This window comes from Cordyceps javanica, chromosome 1 (assembly GCF_051103115.1).
Source record: "Cordyceps javanica chromosome 1, complete sequence".
Taxonomy (NCBI): domain Eukaryota; kingdom Fungi; phylum Ascomycota; class Sordariomycetes; order Hypocreales; family Cordycipitaceae; genus Cordyceps; species Cordyceps javanica.
In genome coordinates, this window is record NC_139295.1 from 4,115,257 (window position 1) to 4,135,122 (window position 19,866).

Below are 19,866 nucleotides of genomic sequence, written 5' to 3' on the forward strand. Positions count from 1 at the left end.
AGTAGTACCAGTACTAATAAAGGCAAGCAGCCAAGTAAGTAGGTACCGTAACCCAAGTCACATAGCTGCGCAACTGGGGCAAAAAAGAGGGTTTACAGAGTGACAAGTGAGCTGAGCCACGGAGCAGCCGCGTCCGTCGCCCCCCCCCCCCCATTCCACAACCACCACTACTACCGCCACCACCGCCTCCGCACCAGCTTGGTCGGGTTTGTTGGCGGGACCCGGCAGTATGGGATGGGCATGGTATGGCATACCATAGCATGCCGTGAGATGAGATGTGATGAGATGCGGCTTTCATGATTTGAGATGGGCAAGTTGCCTGTCCGTTTCCGGTATCTAGGTAGGTAGGTAACTTAGGTGAGTAGGTAGATATACGTATATTCGTACCCAGGTCCCCGGCAGAAATCAAGGCAGCAAGGTATCCATTTATCCAGTCAAGTGTACTTGGAGGATGAGTTCGAGGTCGGTACCGAATTTGGGATTTCTAAAAAATTCTTGGGTGCGACTTGATTAACCGGCCAAGGCAAAGCAAGCAGAGAGGGCAGAGGCAGGGCTGGGGTAGGCCGGGGGAGGGGGGTGAGTCCTAGGTCTTGGGTATCAACAGTGTTTGTCCTCGCGTTTCGTTTTGCCTCTGTCGCCACTCTCTGTGACCAATACAGCAGGTAGAGAGAGAGAGAGGGCAGAAAAGAGAATTCGAGAAAAAGATGGAATAAAAAAGAGAGGGAGAGGGAGAGAGAGAGACGCAAGGAGAGAAAGCTGGCGCGTCTCACTTACGCCCGCCTCGCCTCGCCTTTTCATCCTCCTAATTAGTCTTGCCACCAAGAAAAGGAAGGAAAGAATCTAGATGCAAAAAGAGGGCACTTGTACAGCCTCGTGCCGTGTGTGACACACAGTTGCTGCCGGTAATACACAAGTGACTAATAAACTACTGAGTACTTGCCTCTGTAGGTACCGCACATACGTAGATGGCATACGTACGGGGCCTTGGCCAGCAGCCGTGCCGTTGCCGGGTGCCTTGTTGCGGGCGCGGCCTTTTTGTGAGTGAGTGAGTGAGTGTGTGTGTGTGAGTGAGTGCGTCTGTTTGGTGGCCTCGCATGCAAGCTGCAGCTGCCACGCGGGAGTGACTATTAAACGGTCTAGTATAATCAGCCGGCATGGCCATGCATGGAGCATGTGCAGGTGGAAAATACTCTGGGAAGAAAAATAAATAAATAATATGACTTGACATGAAATAGATAAAACTGGGCATCTTTTTTTTTTCTGATGCATAAAGCAAGCAGCAGCAGCAGTAGCAGCAGCATCACCGCAACTTTCGATTATCAGGCCTTTGACGTCAGGTACCCATCTGTCTATCCGTCTATTCAGTACCTGTCCAGCTGTCTACTGACATGTGTAGCTGTCTGTCTGGTTGTCTAACCCGCCCATCCACCTGTGCTAAAAAATCAAGCGACACACCCCTTTGGCATTTCACGCCCCCCTGTTGCTGTACTGAGGCAGTGGACAGTGGCGGCAGCTACCTACCTTCCTACCTACCTAGGTACCACCCATACCTAACTATCCGTACTTACCTGACCTTGCTGTTGCAGGGCCATCTCCGGTCTCACTCATGCTGCTCAGGGTCTTTATACTATCCAAGTTAGTACCTACTGGTTACTCAACCTACCAAACTCGCCGCAACCTTACCAAACAACCCAACTTACCGCATCTTCCTGCCACGTACTTTACCGTTGACCTAGCACAGCCCTGCTAACCCCTCACCCTGGTTGGCCTACTACTGGGTACTTGCAGTCTCACTTCTTTTTAGGTACCTACCTATTCCTGCTGGTACATGCCTCGCCAAGGTAATACTTGCCAGCCTTGGCCTAATGCACTTTTGCCCATTCGTCTTTTTTCTGGCCTGTTCTCTTTTTTTTTTCTCCTGCCCTTCTCTTCTCCCCCCCTTGCCCATTCTGAAGCGTTCCATTTGACGAGTTTCAACCAAGCCCATTCCATCATATAAGCCAGCTACACTACGGGCCTACCTATACTTCCCGACCTACCTACCTACCTACACCTACCTACCTACACCTACCTACCTACAGCCTGCGTCCCTTTTACCCTTTTACTACCTGCCTGCCTAGGCACAGGCACCTGTACTACCCTGACCATTCTCTTTTTAGTTGTACACGCCGCGTGCGCCGCGCTTCCAATCACTAACTAACTTATCCGTCTGCCTGCCCTATTCACACACTCCTCTACCTCTCTTCTTACCACCCCCCCTCTTCTTCTTTCTCTTCTTTTTTTTTCTTCTCTCTCTTCTTCATTAATTTATTTTTATTTTCCATTCTTTACTCCATCGCGGTTTTTATTTTATTCTTCTCCCCCTCCCATCTGCTCAGTGTCCACCACGCATTCTGCTAAACTCCTTTTGTCAATCTCTTTACATTCTCCGTCTACTTCTCTCTCTACCTACTTACTATTTCATCAACTACCCGGCCTTGTCTTCTCTCGACAATCTCCTCCTCGTTTCTCCCACTGTCTCTCTACCCATACACCTGCGGCTGTCCTGCCGCGCCACACACTCCCACACTCCCCTCCCTGTTTCCAGCCTTACAACCACACCACCAGGCTCTTTTTTTTCTTCCTTTATTTGGCAGACCTCGCTCATCTTGTCGTCCTCGTTCACTCGGCCCCAGTTGCTTGTATCTTGTATCTGGTACTTGCCTTGCAACGCCTGCCTCTTTTCGCCCACGCACACCCTTTAATCTCGTCCTTTTTCTCCTGTTTATCCCTTCACTTTTTTGGTCTTGCTCTGACTCTTTGTCACTTCTTCCTCTCTCTCTCTCTTACCCTCTCTCCCTCTTCTCTTCGTTGTTGACTCCGTCTTACCCGGCCTCATCTACCCGGCCTCATCTTATTACAACAAAGTCCCGCCTTCCGCCTCGAGCTCGCGTTCTCCTACAACTACTGCTTCATTTTTATTTTTATTTCTTCGTTTCATTTTTTGCAATGAACTCAACCGCCGGTCCTGCGGCCTCGTACCTCACCTGATCCCGCCAACAACGCACCACACCAAACACATCATCTTGCAGCCAACCACTTTCCCTAACCGCACCTCAGCTCGGCTCGGCTTCCGTTCAGCGCTGCGGCTCTACGGCTCCCAGCCCCAAGGGCTCTTGCTGACTCTCTTCAGCTCGCATTCCAAGTCCCTTGCCGCCTGCCGCCTGCCGCCTGCCCGCCCGACCACCACATGGAACCCGCCGGCAAGAGGCGCAAGCTTGCCCCAAAGCTCAATGCCTCTGCGTCCTCCCCGCCCGACCCTCACTCTACTCCCTACCATCATAAACCGGTACGTCTTGGAAAAAACCTTCCTCCTCGCTCTTGTCCCTTCTCCCAACCCTCTGTCGTCGTCGGCCGTATTCTTCCCCTGGGCCCCTCGTTGCCCTCGCGCCTGCCAACCCCGGCTGACACTCTCCAGCCTCGTCCCTCCCACATCGTTCCAGACGCGCCTCACCACAGCCAACGCCACGAGTTTGAGGCCTTTGCCCGTCACTTGCACGATGCCGCCATGCTCATCAACCGCCAAGCATCGCAAACCACCACTTGTTACGCAAACGTCTCCGTCCTGCTCCTGGGCTGGCAGGATGACTCGGCCGTCCTCCAACACATTCGCGCCCTCCAGCAAGTTTTCGTCACCGAGTATCGTTACCACACCCAAACATGGCAGATCCCAACCGTCGCAAACCCAAGTATCAAACTCAGGATGCAGATAGCCTCCTTTCTCGAGCACGCCAGACCTAATCAGCTTCTCATCATTTATTATTCCGGTCATGGCTACGTTGGCGCAGACGGCCAACTCTATTGGGCTTGGTACGTTCCCTTGACGCCCCGCGCTCAACATTTCACCTTTCGTTAAAACTCACAGCTCTAACCCTGCCATAGCTCGCCGCAAGACCATTCCGCCAGGCTCAAATGGGATGATGTACGCTGCCTCTTTGAAGACGCCCAGTCCGATATACTCCTGTTGCTAGACACATGCGCTGTTCCCGACTCCATCGCCTCTACTCGCGGCCTTAAGCAGGTCATCGCCGCCTGCTCTCCAGACACCACCCAGCATCCCTTGGCCGCCTCCCGTGCCTATTTCTCCCCATGCCTGACCGCAGCTCTGCGTCAACTCAGTCGTGCCACGTCCTTTTCCGCCGAGCAGCTTTGCCACGAAATCAAGACTGCCTCGCAAGCCAACGTCGACTCCGAACCGCGGTTTTCCTCGCCCCCCTCCGAGCCTCAATTCTTCACCATGACGCGTGGCCAGGGCAAGAAAATTCAACTTTCCCCCTTGCCAGAATCTTTGTCCGATACCGCTACACCCGAGACGAGCCGCCCGAGAGATGCTCCGCCCAGCCCAACACCAGGTCCAAAATTAACCTTTGATGAAGCTCGAATTCTAGTTTGCACTACCTTTGTTGGTGATGCCACCCCCGACATGTCGGCCTTTCACAGCTGGCTGCGTAACACCCCGCCCTTGGCCGCTCAAATCACTGTCGAGGGCATGTTTCTGGGCCCTCCAACGGTGCTGCTGATATCCATGCCTACATCGCTCTGGGCCAGCGTTCAGCACGACAAGATCTGGTACTACTTGGGCAGTATAACCTCGCGCAACCTGGTTACTCTATACGACAAGGTGGTTGCCACATCCGATGCCTCGACCGCAATGACCGAAGCGACCACCGCGACAACAATGGCTCCTGAGTCCACTTCAACGAGCGAACCAGCTCGCCCAAGCTCGAGCGCCCCGTGGCCCCCACCCGCATATCCTGTGAAGGATGAACAGCCAGACGGGCAAACGAGCCCGACCGCTAGGTTATATCAGTCATTGGCCGCTGGCGGACTAGGAATGAAAGCAAAGGCTCATGGTGCGGAGTCTGTGGAAATGCAAGAAGCTGCTGAGCAGCTCAAGGCTCTCAGCCATGTTCGCCACCGAAGCGGCGACGCTGCTGCCAACACGTCTCCCCAGCGCGCCGCCCTCCCGGTCGCGATGCCGACTCTGCATCCTGGTTTCCGGAATCTGACGCGCTCAGAGTCGATGCCCGTGTTGGACAGCGGCACGGGGTCCGCCGGCGCCAGGATGAGGCGGATGCTTGGAAAGCCCGATATTCGATGCGCCCATTGCAGCCATGCGCCTTTCAAGGACTCGTCCTCGCTCAGAAAACACATCGCCGCCGCGCACACCCGCCCGTTTCCGTGCGCGTTTTACTTTGCAGGATGTACGAGTACCTTTGGATCCAAGAATGAATGGAAACGCCATATAGCGTCACAGCACCTTTGCCTACAGTACTATCGCTGCTCAATCTGCCTCCAAACCACCGTCGACGGAAAAGGTAACGAGTTTAACCGAAAAGATCTATTTACGCAGCACCTCCGTCGAATGCACGCGCCCCTCGAAGTAAAGAGAGCTCTCGCGAAAGGCGACAACGGCCAGCAGCAGTCGGAATGGGAGAGCTACGTCCGGGAGATGCAACAGAGCTGCCTTATACAGCGACGACACCCACCGCAGCGGTCTAGCTGTCCCAAACCTGGCTGCGTGAACAGTTTCGAGGGCCCGACGGCCTGGGACGAGTGGACGGAGCACGTTGGTCGGCACATGGAAAAGGGCGAAGGCGATAATCTTGGCGTTGACGACTTGCTTCTGCGCTATGCCCTCGACGAAGGCATCATTGAGCGGGTTGGCGAAACAGGGTACAAGCTGTGCCAGGTTCTCGGCAGTGGCGGTGCACCCAGCCAACCGACAAACCAGGCCATATCGGAACCGCACGAGTCGCAGGCCATGCCCACCCAGAGCTCGGCGCCGCCGCCGCCGCCGCCGCCGCCACCACCAGACGAGTCACAGCCATGGGGTGTCCGCTCGCTCCCGCCGCTCCCTGCGCATCCGCTGCATCCACCGCATGATCGAAATCCGAAACCGCCGCCAGAGTAACTTTGGCGCCTGCTTGGTCAACCGCGTCGTGGTGACAGTCGTCATCACAGGTGTTGCCCACAAGTTCTCTGGGCGCAGGAAAAAAAACAAAAAGGACCTTTCTCTTCCCCATACTATATTGCATATATTATTTCTTGTACGCTTATCATGGGCTGGAACGTTTGTCGAATTGTTTCGTATTACGCATTTTCACCGGAGTGCTCGGGAAAGACTTTTCTTTCTTCTCTTTTCCTGGCTAGTCTTTTTTGTGTTGGATTCCCATCTTCTTCGTTCACATACATAGCTTTTTTTCTTCCCTTTTTTTTTTCTTTTTGAGCGACCTGGAGTTGCCGTATCGATTATTAGTTTCTTTGCCATTTTCTACAAATGTACATAGGAATTCGAGTGCACAGCGCACCACCACCTACAGAACCATTTTCAGAGCCAGAACTAGACACACATCTAGGTAGCCGCCATACATAACATGATGACTTTTTTTGTTTTTCCCCCTATCGCTTATTACTATATGGGATACGTAACCATGTTCAACTTGTATTGTGATTCTTTTTTTTTATATAAATTTCTTGCTCCTAAATTTTGGTGGTACTGGCCTTGTTGAGCACAATGTCCACCTTGACGGAACGACTACGCTTGCCGTCCTCGGACGCACCGGCCGCGGCCGCCTTTTTGGTCTTGCAGTCCTCGCCCAGGACCGTGACCTTTGTGATGCGCGGGAGCGCGTCGTCGTCGCCGACGGCAAACGTGCCGTCGATGCTCAGCACGCCGCCGCGGTACCGGAACCGCACGTCGGTGACGCCGCCGGGCTGCTGCGTGATCGACACGCCGTCGTCGACGTAGAGCTCGCCCTCGGCGGCGGCGTGCTCGTCGAGCGGCACCAGCAGCTCAAAGGCCTGCCGGCGCAGCTCCGTCGTGGTGTTGGCCGAGCGGGCGCGCAGCGGGATGACGACGCCGCCGCGGATCAGCAGCGGGATGGTGGTGACGTCGACGCCGGACAGGGTGCGGGCGCGGCCGGCGCCGTGCACGACGGCGTGCGTGTACCAGTCGTAAAAGTTGTCGGCGGGCAGGTACGCGTCGACCGAGGTGGCGCCCTCCTCCGTCACGGGGGCGACCATGATGCCCGGGCCGTAAAAGTACTGCAGCTCGAGCGCCCACGCGGCCTCGTCGTCGGGGTAGTGGAAGAAGACGGGGGCGATGCTCGGCGTGCCGTCGCGGCTGGCGCGCCGCATGGCCGTGTACAGGTAGTCGAGGAGGCGGTAGCGAATGTCAATGGCCTTGCGCGCCGCGGCGGCGACGCTCGGCCAGCGGTAAAACTCCTGCCCGGGCGTCCCGTACTCGTTGTGGTTGCGGTAGAAGCTGTAAAAGGCGCCCAGGCTGGCCCACCGCGCGCAGAGCTCCTCCGTCGCCGTGCCCGCGAAGCCGCACACGTCGGATCCGACCATGCCGAACTGGAAGAGCGCCGTGAAAGCGAGCATGCCGCGGATCGACTCGCGGTACTTTTTCCAGGTCGACAGGTTGTCCCCCAGCCAGTGCCCGACATGCGCGCCCGCCCCGGCAAAGGTGCTGCGCGTGATGATGAGCGGCCGCAGGCCAGGCCGGCGGGCCAGCATGGCCGCGTGCGACGCCGTCGACATGAGCGACCCGTACATGTTATGCGTGTCGTACATGGCCAGCCCGTTCTGGTGCATCACGTCCGTGTTGACCGTGTGGTTGGAGATGCCGCCCCGGTCGCCGTTCCAGTCGTCCCGGTACGCCGCCTTGTTGTGGATGGCGTACTTGGGGTACAGCAGATCCCGGTCGGGGAGGCCCTTTTGGTCGCCGGCCGCCGCACGGGCCGGAAGGATCAGAGCGTCGGTGTTGACGGCAGGCGGGACGTTAGGGTTGGTGGCATCCAAGGCGCTGGCGGGGGCCTTGTCGGCGCGACGCTTGCTGGTGCAGCCGCCGACCTGGAACTGGCATGGCCAGCCGGGAAGCGAGCGCGGCGGCGCGCGGACGGGCGGCGCGGGCGGCGGGTAGCCCTTGGCCGCGGCGTAGGGGTCGTCGCAGGGAAAGTTGCAGGGGAAGTTGCTGGGCTCATTCATGTCAATCCAGAGGGCGTCGATATCTAGGCCAGCATCCTTGTCGAAGAAGAGCCTGAACTCGTTGGTCCAGTACCCATCGGCCGACTCGGCGAACCAGTCTGGGAAGACAGTCACGCCGGGCCACACTACGCCGACCCAGGCTGAGCCATTGGCGCGGAGCAGAAATGCGTTCTGTTCGATACCCCGGTGCAGCGGCGGGTAGTCCTGGTACGCGACGGCCGGGTCGACCATGACGACGTAGTGCTGGTCGTGCTCGTGCAGGTGGTCGACGAGCGCGCGCATCGTGTCGAGCGGGTAGCGCTGCGGATCGAGCGAGAAGACACGGCGGCGATCCATGTAGTCAATGTCGGTCCACATGGTCTCGAGCGGGATACCGGCCGCGCTGTAGTTGTGCACCACTTCGGCGACCTCGAACGCGTCCTGGTAGCCGTAGCGGCAGTTGTGGTAACCGAGACCCCAGTATGGCGGCATGGCGGGCGTCCCGGCCAGAGCACCGTACTGCCGGCTGACCTCGACAGGGCTTGGGCCGGCGAAGAAGTAAAAGTCCAAGACGCCGCCCAGCGTGTTGTACTCGAGGTACTGCCGGCCGGCGGCGTCCTGGTCGACCACGACGTCCATGCCGTTGGAGTTGAGGAACAGCACGCCATGGGCGCCGGTGGTGCGCTGCTCGAGGTAAAAGGGGTGTGCACCGTAGAGGTTGGCGCCGTTGGGGATGCCGAAGCTGTCCTGGTTCCAGAGCGTGCGGACGTAGGCTGTGGTGTTGAGGCGGAAAGGGTCCGAGTGCTCGCCGAGGCCATACAGGTACGGGTCCTTGGGGAGGGCGGTGCGTAGACGCAGGTACTGCGTCTCAAAGACGAGCGACGCGGCCGCCGTATCGAATAGCACCTCGCCCGTGTCACGCCGCGTGACGTTGAAGGAGAAGGGCGACGTGGTGTGCGAGAACCGGAGGTGGCTCGCCGACGCGGCCGACGTGGCCGACGACCGTGAAAAGACGGACTCGGGCACCTGGTAGACCTGGTTTCCGGCATCCTGAATCTTGACGTGTAGGCGATTGTCTTGGGGCAAACATGTTAGCCACAGGGCTGTGTCAGTTTGGGAAGCGTGGGTGGCGAATGTTCTTACCAGTCTCGTAGGTCACCTCGAGCCGAAGATCCTTGAGGTCGTCACCATAAACGTTGCAGGCTGTGCCGGCGAGGGACAGCTCCGCCGTCAGACCCGAATCCGTTGTCTGTACATTGGAGGCCTTGTAGCCCGGGCACTTGTCAAGTTTGCCGTTGTTGATGTCTGCTCGAGAGAGGACGCCCCCGGCGGCGCCGGCCGCAGAGCCCAATCCGGCTAGCAGGAAGATTTCCCACAGTCTCATCATCAAAGATCTGAATGGGAGACTTTGGCAAGATGAACTGTAGTATGGGGGGGCTTTCGGAAGAGGGGCGATCGGTGTCTTATACCTTGTTCAATGCCGCGAAGACAAAAACAAGAACCCGGTCCGGCAATGGGGTTTCCCCTGCTGAGGCAAAAGGCCCGGGGGAACATAATTAAGTACACACAAACCTGCAGAAGCTAGCTCATTGTTGACAAGGTAAAAAAGAGACGGAAAATTAACAACACAACCCCAGAACGGCGGAGACGCCGTCATGCAGCTAAAAAGCAAGTTGGTGGGGATGAGTCTTAGGAGCTGCTGTCCCGAGAGGGGGTCATCTCATTGCGCGCTCGTAGCATGGAAAACCAAAAGCTTGAAAAGTATGGAGCAAGGCCGAGAGTGTAGATGTTTGCCCTTTTATTCGGCATGCTCGAGGCTGAGTTTGGCGCATTCTTTTTTTTAAACGCCGTCATGTTGTTTCTTTAGAACATTGGCAGGACATGGCTTTTCCTCGACCAAAGTCTCACCATGAAAAAAGTAGATCGTTGGTTAACTAGGCCAGGTCCCGCGCCTTACAAATGGGGCTTGGCACAAGTGAGTCGATTAGTTAGTAGGTAGGAAAAGCCTGCTAATTACCCCAGCCTCGGGGCCATTTTCGCAGAATGTGGCTTGCTCGATGCATCGCTAGTATTGATGACATGTTGACTTGAGCGAGCACGCTGGAATCTGCGGGGAACCTTGGCAGCTCCTTGTCTTCGAGCACAAACCCGGCATTCATCATTAACCCTCTGACTACTTACTTAGTCCCAGTGTCAAGGACAGCGGGAGCCCAATGGACGGACGGACAATTCGCCTGAAGCTCGTGCCCAGTTCGGTTCGCGCAACCATGTATTCGAAATGTTGCCCGCCTGTGATGATACTGAGGCAGCCAGCTATAATCCCACCCAATCCGGGGAAACCAAGCGCAGTGTCACATTTTCTATCGCGCATCTTTACTCCGCAGCGACCACGGAGGAGCATACCTCTTCTCTCATCCCTCCAGGCCGACTAATAAACAACGCCACGGTAGCGCCGCATCAATCATTTCTGCGGGGAGGGGGGGCTCCCACGGCCGCTGCCGCTAATAATAAGAAAACAGGGTCGCGGACGGCGAAGCAGCTCATACAGTCCTCCTCCGCAAGCCCTGTGCCGTCACTAAAGGGCCGATTGGTATCTGCAGAGTACCTAGTTGGCCATAGAGATCCGTCGCGTGGGGAAATCAGGTTGAAGCGAAATTGGTCACTGTACCTGGCTGGCGCGCTCTCTGTGGATGAGTTTGCTTCATTCGATCCAAGCCAGCAAGCTTTCACCACGATGCTTCGATGGGAACCGCAAGCAGCGCCTCCTGTGCGAACGCACTTGCTGTGAGGTGCGTTTCCTCATCTCGGTCGTGCTTCGGTGTATAATTGAACGTGGCAGGCAGAAAACAGCCCACAAGTGGCGGCAGCAGCTGTAATATCATGCACTTTGTCAAATACTCTCGGGCGTTGAAGTGTGTTTGCCGGAGAACAAGTCAATGTCGATCTGCGAGCGGGTGGAGCAGCCCGGGCGTCAGCTAGATAGTTAGTGCCTGCCTTCTCCAGTAGGTACTAGGCTTGTCGGTCCGACACGGGTGCTGCCCTTGAGCGGTTCACCGTGTAGGTGCTCAGCTCTGACAAGCGCAGTTTGAACGCGCCGTAAGCTACTCTTGCGATCGTGTAGGATTTCTGCCATGGAAAATTATTGCGTAGTCTTTTTTTGGTTGGTGTGGCAGCACAGATACATGTTGCACCTTGCATGCTTCTAGTGGTAGTAGCAGACGCACAAATCCCTATTGCAAATGAAGCAATTTCGAGGATACATCTTGAGCCTCGTGAAAGGTCCGGCATATATAGCAGAAGCCAAAGTGGAAAGGATTTGAAATGGCAAAGTGACTAAAATAACGATAGATAGGGGTCGGATAAAGCATGCAAGCCATCGCACACGATTCTGTAAATCGCGGAATAACATGTGTACGCGAAAACGCCGACCTGTGTCGATTGCTTATTCAGTCAGTATCGGAACTCCGCGCGTTCTGCCATGTAAACAAGTTGTATCAAGGACAAGCCTTCATTGAAGGATAAAACAAGAAATATCAAATTATCAGGTATACAGAATTATGCTAGCCTCCCGTCTCTCAGACTCGGACCGACTGCCATGTTTCTTAAGCGACTTCAGTCGCCTTCTCAGCGTCCTCGACGTTCTCTCCCTGGGCTTTTTCCGCGCCTTGAGCGGCAATGCTGGCGCGTTGCTGCCAGCTCTCAGTCGGGCGCCAGGATGTCGACTTGGGTGCAAACTTGACATCCTCATAAAGCTGGTCGACTTCCTCGAGGGTCAGGTTCTTTGTTTCGTAAATGAAAAAGTAGACAAAGCCAATGCAAATGAAGCAAGCCCCGAACCAAACGAAAAAGATCTTGGATTGTAAATTAGCCGACCCCGGGCCCCAGTTGACGAGATACGGCGTTGAGAATGCAATAGCCCAGTTGAGCAGCCAGTTGCTTGCCGTGGTGATACTAATAGATTTGGCACGCGTCTTGAGAGGAAAAATTTCGCCCGTCACGACCCATGGCAGGGGGCCCCAAGTAGACGCGAAGAAGAAGATGTAGATGCACACAAAGGCGACGGCTGCTTTTTGTCCAGCATCATTGGTCGAGTAAACAGACCCATCTTGAGGATTCTGGCCGGACGAAAATGTACCGCACATGCCAACAATAAACTGCGAAATGCACATGCCAATCGCACCAAAGAGCAGCAGTGGACGACGGCCCCATTTGTCCGTGGCGTAGAGACCCGGCACGGTAGAAGCAACATTGATGGCCGACGTGATCATCTGAATAACGAATGGATTATTTATGCCAGATTTTTCAAAGTATTTTGTGCCGTAATAAAAGATGAAATTGATTCCAGTCAACTGCTGGAGTCCCTGTAAAGCAGAGCCTGTGAGCTGGCGTTTTAAAACTGGTTGGCGGAAGCAGTCGAGGTACGAGGTTCCAGCCCCAAGCTTCATTTCGTGATCGTGGTTGGCCTTGATCTCATGCAGTTCTTCGGCAATAGCAGGGTGGTCGGCGGGAAGGCGGCGAATTCTGCCCAGTGCCTTGGCAGCCTTGTCGATTTTGTTGGCGCGGATCAAGTAACGAGGCGTCTCCGGTAAGATGATCATGCCGATGAGTAAGATCAGAGACCACGCAAATTGCACGGCGATTGGGATGCGGTAGCTTCCGCTGTCATTGCGCTGGGCGGTCGCATTGTCGACAACGGCGGCAAGCAGCAGACCAATCGTGATGGCAAGCTGGTAGGCACCAACAATGGCACCGCGGATCCATTTGGGAGCTGTTTCGGATTGATAGAGGGGAACTAGGTAGAGCCAGAGGTTAGCAAGCAGACGGGATCAACCGCGGTGTGCGCAGAGCACGACGTACTGAGCGCAGAGATCAATCCAACTCCAAATCCAGCAAAGAAACGGCCTGCAAGGAACAAGGGAATCGATGTGGCAGCAGTTTGGAGGATGACGCCCAAGTTGAAGACCCAGGTGGAGATGATGAGACCAGGACGACGTCCGAGATAATCAGCGAGGAAGGGCGAGGCGAGAGCACCGAAAAAAGTCCCGGCAGATAGGATAGAGACAATGGCAGACTCCTGCGACGTAGTAATGTTGGGTCCCTGGTCATCGGTGAAGCCGGTGCTGAACTGGCGCTTCCAGTATGGCATAACAATAATACCGCTAATAGTGCCCGTATCGTAGCTGACCCCCAATGTTAGCTTTGTCTAGAACGGGCTGCATGACGAGACCAAGCGTACCCAAAGAGGACACCACCAAAGGCGACAAAGAAGCCCATAGCAATTGCTGGCCATGCTTTGCCGGCCTCGTTCTCCGGCTTGGAGAGGGAGGCCTTGCGCAGAAACCCCATGGCTGCGACCGAGGCGGGGAGAGGTACAAGGTCGTTGTAGGGGCGCGTAGGATTTGCAGGACAGTGGATGCTATGAGAGAGGACAGATGCTCATAGACAGGAAAGGTATCGTCTTGACGAGGAGAAATGCGTCCACACGTTGGCGGGTTGCGCACGCGCATGGGGGCGAGCTTAGTATTTATGTACATTGACATGGACTTGGGCGAACCGGCCAAGGATGGCGGGAAGGCTCAACTGGAACAAACCATGTGGAGGGAGGGGGGTGTCAGTCGAAAACTCGAAGGGCATTGACTGGTGGCAGGCAAGCTCGGGCCTACTGCGCATTTCATGGAAACGCTAAATTGAAGCTGCGATGATTTAGCCTCGAGCAGTTGCCGTGGAGAAGTAGACTAGAGAGCCGCGTTCAGGATGGCACCCACCACACCATCTCAGGATTCAAGGGAGTTTTTGGGCAACGCGGCAAGCTGTGACGATTTCTTTCTGCTAGACAGAGTTCGAACTGACAATGGCGAAATGGCTAATAGGCTTTGTAGAGTAAAGAAGCAGAGCTGGCATCTTGAAAGTAGCAACTGCTTGCGGATTTGGTCTGAATAATTGATTGGTTCGCCCAGTCCCTTTGGAGAGTCGTAGAGCAAAAGACAAAAAACACGCAAACTATTCAAGTACGGTGCGAGTTTTTTGACTAAATCCACTTACCTGTAGGGACGGTGTTGACGCGTGTAGTGCTGACATGGTCTCACTGGACTGGGAGGCGTCGTCATATTTGGCCTGTACCACGAATACTCTACACACGAATACTCTACACACGAATACTCTACACACGAATACTCTACACACGAATACTCTACACACGAATACTCTACACACGAATACTCTACACACGAATACTCTACATACACTGATACACTGCACAACGAGACAGATAGGCACGTCCTTGGCATGGCTGCCCTGGCATCTGGCTGGCTATCGTCACACTAACCTGGTGGCTTGCGCTAATCTGCACCTAAAAGCGCCTCATACGCCGGCAATCAACGACGTCTCTGGTGATTGATTCCAGATTCTGTCCACGTCTTCAATAACCGGAACAAAAAGAACGCACCTGCTCAAAAGTTTCTGATGATACCCGTCTTGTCTGTCTCGCCCCAGGTTGCCCAGCGATCATCCCGCCACTCTTTTCTCCATATGTCGGATTCTATCCCCCCCCCCCCCCCCTCTCCCCCTCCCCCTTGTTCCGCCAAAGGGCCGATTAAAACTTGCTACAATGGCCTAGTAAACGACGATTAGACATGGGCGACATTACCTCACCTTCGCCGCGCCAGAACCGTCCACAACGCCACCCATGCCCGGCAAAACAATTCTACCACACAGTATCTGGTAGAAGACCTCGCCGCAGCAATGGCAGCTTTTCTTTGAATGGACGTCGGTCCGACACCGATGCAACTTGGATCGCTCGATGACTTGGCTGCATCTCTCTCCCGCACTGATGTTGCGCCCTTACCCTGCACTTCGGCCTCTTTGTGGACCATCCATCCCCATGCATAACCCGCAACTCCACAACCTGGTTTCTTCGGAAATTTATAGTCTGGGGATGGCAATTTACCCAATTTACCCAATTTGCACAGACGTTACCGACGTGAGTGAATAAAGGAAGATGGCTCTTATCATTATTGTATGATTAGCTTTAACCCCCATTGTTCCCACGCATCTGGCAGATTCATGACGTACCCTGGAGCTTGCTACAATCCGCTACTCGCCATCGTTCTTGATCTTCCCATTCCAGATGAATCAAGATTAAATCTGCAAGTGACCTACCACGTGAGCTGCTGATTCTAGCCAACATGTGCCTTTATCTCCACAGCGTCCGTAAATGTCTACTTCCAACAGCCCAGTATGATGTTTGCTAAGTAGAGCAAAACTGCCTGTGTCCGGAAATCTTGAGGCCCGATAATTTTCGTCTGAGCGGCGCATAAGGTAGTGTAGTGCAAGTCAAGACTGCATCAACAGCCTTGGCCCCGTCAGTGCCGTCTGTGCGCATGCGCTGTACGATCAGGCAAAAAGGACCTCAGATGAAAACGCGTTCAAGATCTAGAAAATTATTTATACCTTCTTCAACGCCTCCTGCAAGACCCCTATAACAATAAAATGTTCCGTCCGTGCGCCGTTTGTACTTGTATCCTCTCCCAGAAGCTTCATAACATCTTGGTACGTTATTATCCTTGCATAGTCGAATGCTGTCGAGCTTTCCTCATTATAATAAGTATTCAATTTTGCGCTATTCTGTTAAAGCATCTTGACGATTGTCATCTCACCCAACTCAGCAAAACGGTGTAGCGCCGAGTGCCCCTTGTAGTCTTGAAAGTTGACATCTACGTTGCGTTGGCAGAGCAAGTTTACCAACTCGAGTACGTTTTTAGGCAGAGTGCATTCGGCTCGTTCTATAGAGTCATGTCGCAGAGTCTCAGTGCACTTGGACTGGGCTCAGTCCATAACTTACAGGTATAAATATGTCACCCTTGTGGAGGGCCATCTTACGACTGGCAGTCTCGGCCTCTTCAAGGACTGGAGAGGCTTTGATAAGGCGAGCAGACACCGTAGGATAACAGCAATAGCTTTTAAGAGTGCGTACATTACATTAGTAGTCTGAAAATCTAGGGGGATATATATACGTCGTGGACACGCGACGTGTGTTTCTGGTACTTCTTACTAGGGAGTAGCCGACTTCGCTGTCCAGACACTACCAATCCACCCCTGATTCGCGAATTGGTTGACAATTTTGGTGTTTGTGTTGGACAAATAGACCAAGCCATTGAAATCATACCCATTGACGATCGTTGCGTAGCCGAGAATAATTTGTCCCAGCGGTACGATCATCGTCGACAGGCTTGCCGTCACCCTTGCCCCATCGCACAGCCCCAGCCTGTTCAATAAAGTAGTGGTTGGCGCTTGACGCATAGCCGACGCGCCAGGGGATGGCCAGATCTGGGCCCTCCGGTCCTCCTCCGCAGGCGCCTCTGAGTTCCTGGTTGGAAGGACTGTTCAGGGCCAGGGCGAACAGGTTGTGCGCTTCCGTGTAGTCCGTCACCAGACTGGCGTAGCCTAGGATGTATGCGCAGCAAAGAATGTTGAGGCCGAGCATGAGGCACAGGATGACATAGAAGAAACGCTGCCACTTGTAGACGTGGCCAGATGTGTACTGCTGCGTCACCACCGAGGCATTGAAGCTGTGGACTTGACCAGGCTCGCCCAGGATCCCATTCGGTGCCGAGTAGTTCCATTCATGACGGAACGGTGTGCGTACAGAGCCAAGAATCAGTGATGAGCTGGCAAATACGGCCATGGCCTCTGCTATGGAAGGCAGGTGGGTTGCTAGTCTGGGCTCGCTGAGAGCCAACTGCGTGAGAATACGCGAATTGGCAGCTTTGCTGTCGCGTAAGCCTCCATTCAAGTCGGACGCGAGGCTCCATTGACGAGCCAGTGCCTGTTGATAGGTCAGTTCGTAGGCTCACGACAAAGGTTTCCTGTCAGTAGTTTCATTCAACGTACCGTCCAACTGGCGACTGGCGGAGGCCATTCTTGATCACTGGGAAAAGAGCGCCAATAGCCGTTACTGTCGTGGTCGTCTTCGCAGTGAGCTACCATCTTGCTCCCGCTGATACCGGAAATGTTGAATTCCGTCGAGCACCTTGGCGAGACCCATGACCGAAGTTCACACATGGTGTAATTTTCAAACTTGGATTTCTTTCCCAAAACGTAAATGGCATCTGACAGCCACACCGAGTGATTGACCACGGTACTGAAATCGCCTGGATACTGTGCCACCCATTTAGTCGTGTCGCGTTTTCGGGTCGTGGTCAAACTCGGCTTACCATTTGGAAGACTGGTGGCCGTCGTGCATACCGGGGCCCCCAACGAAAAATGTCATCCACGACAGTCGCGTTCATATAGTCCATCTCGCCACGGCTATTATAGACGGGAGGCAACTCTAATTCCCAACCTTCCCGCCCTATCTTCCCCGTCGCGAAGTTGATGACAGTGTTATTTGCATAGGGCCACTCAGTGTAGATGAGTGGCTTGAGCTCGTCTGGCGACATGTTGACACACATGACATTAATTGCTGGAGACACGACACCGGCCTTGACGGCGTATTCCCCCACACCAGAGAGATCACTTGGCTGCAAGATCCCGTTCAGCGGGGATGTCGCCGCCAAGGCGACGCCGGGATGTGGCATGGCCAAGGTGACATTATTGATGATGCGTCCCGTCTCATTGAAATGCGCCGGGACATTTGAATGCTCCGTCTCGATCCAGGACCCGTAGAGCGTCGTGTTGCCGTTTAGCGATGCTATCCCAGCAGGTCTTTTCGCTAGGTCCCGGACTGTCGAGCTCCCATTCGTCTTGATGGCGGCCCATATACCCATAAAAGTGTGCAAGTTTCGGTACGATTCGCCAGACACTATCACATCCGCGCAAGACAGTGGTGCTTCTATTGCATCTTCATTTGTTAGCATGGTCGGGCACGTCAACTTCACAAACTCGGAATTGCCGTACGAAGCCCGGACGTAGCCAGACAAGACCTTGGGCTCCCAGCTCCCAAACTTGAGCTTTGGCGATACCATTGCATCGGAAGCGGTCGTGTAGAGTGCCGCGACCAATGCAGCCAGCAACGAGAGTGTTCCGATGACGGTGAATTCTGAATGACGCAGCATGCCGAAATGTGTGATGAGAGATCCAGGCTGAATCACCCAACTGCGCATCGACATTTCTGCCAGTGTCGTGCCTCGCGACTTTCGAGCGATGGCTCTGCGCGTGAGGATCTGACCCATGACTGTGATAACAATTGTGACAAAGGAAAGTTCAATCGTCTTGGCAAGCCCCGCCGTCAGCAAGGTCGCCGTCGAGGGTCCCAGGCGGCTATTTGAAGAAATGTTTCGACCCCATCGTGGCTGGACTATAGAGACGCACAACCACAGGCCACTCATGACAGTCGCGTACACACATAAACAGATGATGATCACGGTGCGCCAGTGGGAGGCTGACGACTGGATATCTCTTCGTGAAGAGCAAAGTACCGAACCGTTGCCTTGACTCAGTCATTAGCAGTGACCACATCGCAGCAACTCTAGCCATCTTACCGCTACATGGGCTGGGGGGAAAGTAGTCCCCCGAAGCGTCGTTGTCGAATTCAGCCCCTGAAGGGGATTCAGCCCCGGGCACGGGCTCCATGTGCATTGTCAGGGGATCGCTGTTTCTCTTATCGTGACTGAAGACTCTGCTGAGATTCAATAGTGAACCCCACTTGGAGGCTCTTCGAGGAGTTTCTCCCCCGACCAGAGTCTCGTCCGGAGATGGCATCCCGCTCTGCATTTTTTTCTGCCCGACGTCTGGTACTGGGGACTGACTTGTAACAGAGTCTGGCATTGCAGGGACTGGCACACGACGAATATTGAATCGGCTGGCTTGATTGGATAGACCGAGAGGGTTGTCATGGTTTGAGCCGTGCTTTGAGTCGTGACTACCGCCGTTGTTTCGGTCAGCACCTGGATCCTTGGATGTCGTAGCTTCGTGAGTCGGCTCTGTGCCTGGCACCGCCGTATCCTCGCACTGCCACCTATAAGTATCACCGTCACAAGCGGCGCTGGAGAGACCCAAACTGAACAAGGCTGAAGGCAAGGGATGAGGCCCGTCCGCGACGTCGTCAGAGTTCATCGACGACAATGGAGAAATCCACGGTCTGTCTTCACTGTTCGAGGGGGCCCCTTGCTCAGGCTGGTGATACGACATGGTTATCTCCCAGCCGAGTAATTGTATACTAAGCCGAGTATACTTGGAAAGCACTACAGCTCACCCGAGCTTGTCTCAGCGAACTATAGCAGCACTATGCTCAGGTGGGGTATAAAGAGAGCATAGAAGAGTAGGACGAATAGGACGAATACCGTTTCGAACTAGTGTATTGAACCTAGGTTAATATAGTATTAGGGAAGGGAAGGAGGCGTTTGCGAACCATCGTGCTTGGAAGATGGCTGGAAACGGCCTGTTTCGGTGTAGGAAGTAAAGGGGTAGCCACCATTCAGCGCACAAAGCTGTGATGCAACAAGTTGGCCAACCACTCCAGATGCAGTCAAATATTACAAGAGAGCCATCCGAGACAAAAAGGCTATGCTGAGGGGGCGAAATGACTTCTCGGTCAGCAAACTGTGTACCAGCTCTGCGGCATCACGCAGCCTCAACCCGACCACACTGCCTGACCGGAACACACATGGCGGGGGAAGGGGGGCGCCGAAGGTGATCAGTGCAGGGTGAGATATTGACCAGCCCAAATGCACGTACATGGGAGAATGCCCGCAGCCCGGTCATTGCCTGCATGCACCATGTGATTGGAACCGCTTGCCATTGGCCGGCTCGCTCAGCAAAACCTGACCTGCTGCATATCCTCTCGCTGCATGTCGCGGGCTCTGAGAAGCGACAACACGACAAAAAAGTTGCTTGAGGCTGAGCATAATACACTGGCCT

General features: G+C 54.6%; 4 protein-coding genes across 4 annotated transcripts; 1 reads left to right on the top strand and 3 right to left on the bottom strand.

Moving 5' to 3' along the window:
• Window positions 1-3,229: 3,229 nt before the first annotated feature.
• On the top strand, window positions 3,230-5,953 carry V2A60_001232 (uncharacterized protein; the record flags this gene model as incomplete). Its single annotated transcript, XM_083252594.1, has 3 exons — window positions 3,230-3,328; window positions 3,458-3,849; window positions 3,922-5,953. 3 exons carry the CDS (start codon window positions 3,230-3,232, stop codon window positions 5,951-5,953), a joined length of 2,523 nt encoding a protein of 840 aa, XP_083108720.1.
• A 569-nt stretch (window positions 5,954-6,522) lies between these two features.
• On the bottom strand, window positions 6,523-9,394 carry V2A60_001233 (uncharacterized protein; the record flags this gene model as incomplete). Its single annotated transcript, XM_083252595.1, has 2 exons — window positions 6,523-9,086; window positions 9,154-9,394. 2 exons carry the CDS (start codon window positions 9,392-9,394, stop codon window positions 6,523-6,525), a joined length of 2,805 nt encoding a protein of 934 aa, XP_083108721.1.
• Window positions 9,395-11,612: 2,218 nt separating this feature from the next.
• Window positions 11,613-13,356, bottom strand: V2A60_001234 (general substrate transporter; the record flags this gene model as incomplete). Its single annotated transcript, XM_083252596.1, has 3 exons — window positions 11,613-12,802; window positions 12,868-13,190; window positions 13,247-13,356. 3 exons carry the CDS (start codon window positions 13,354-13,356, stop codon window positions 11,613-11,615), a joined length of 1,623 nt encoding a protein of 540 aa, XP_083108722.1.
• Window positions 13,357-16,168: 2,812 nt separating this feature from the next.
• V2A60_001235 (uncharacterized protein) lies at window positions 16,169-18,335 on the bottom strand (the record flags this gene model as incomplete). Its single annotated transcript, XM_083252597.1, has 3 exons — window positions 16,169-16,834; window positions 16,900-17,166; window positions 17,223-18,335. The coding sequence occupies 3 exons, from the start codon at window positions 18,333-18,335 to the stop codon at window positions 16,169-16,171; spliced, it is 2,046 nt and encodes a 681-aa protein (XP_083108723.1).
• Between the last annotated feature and the right edge of the window lie 1,531 nt (window positions 18,336-19,866).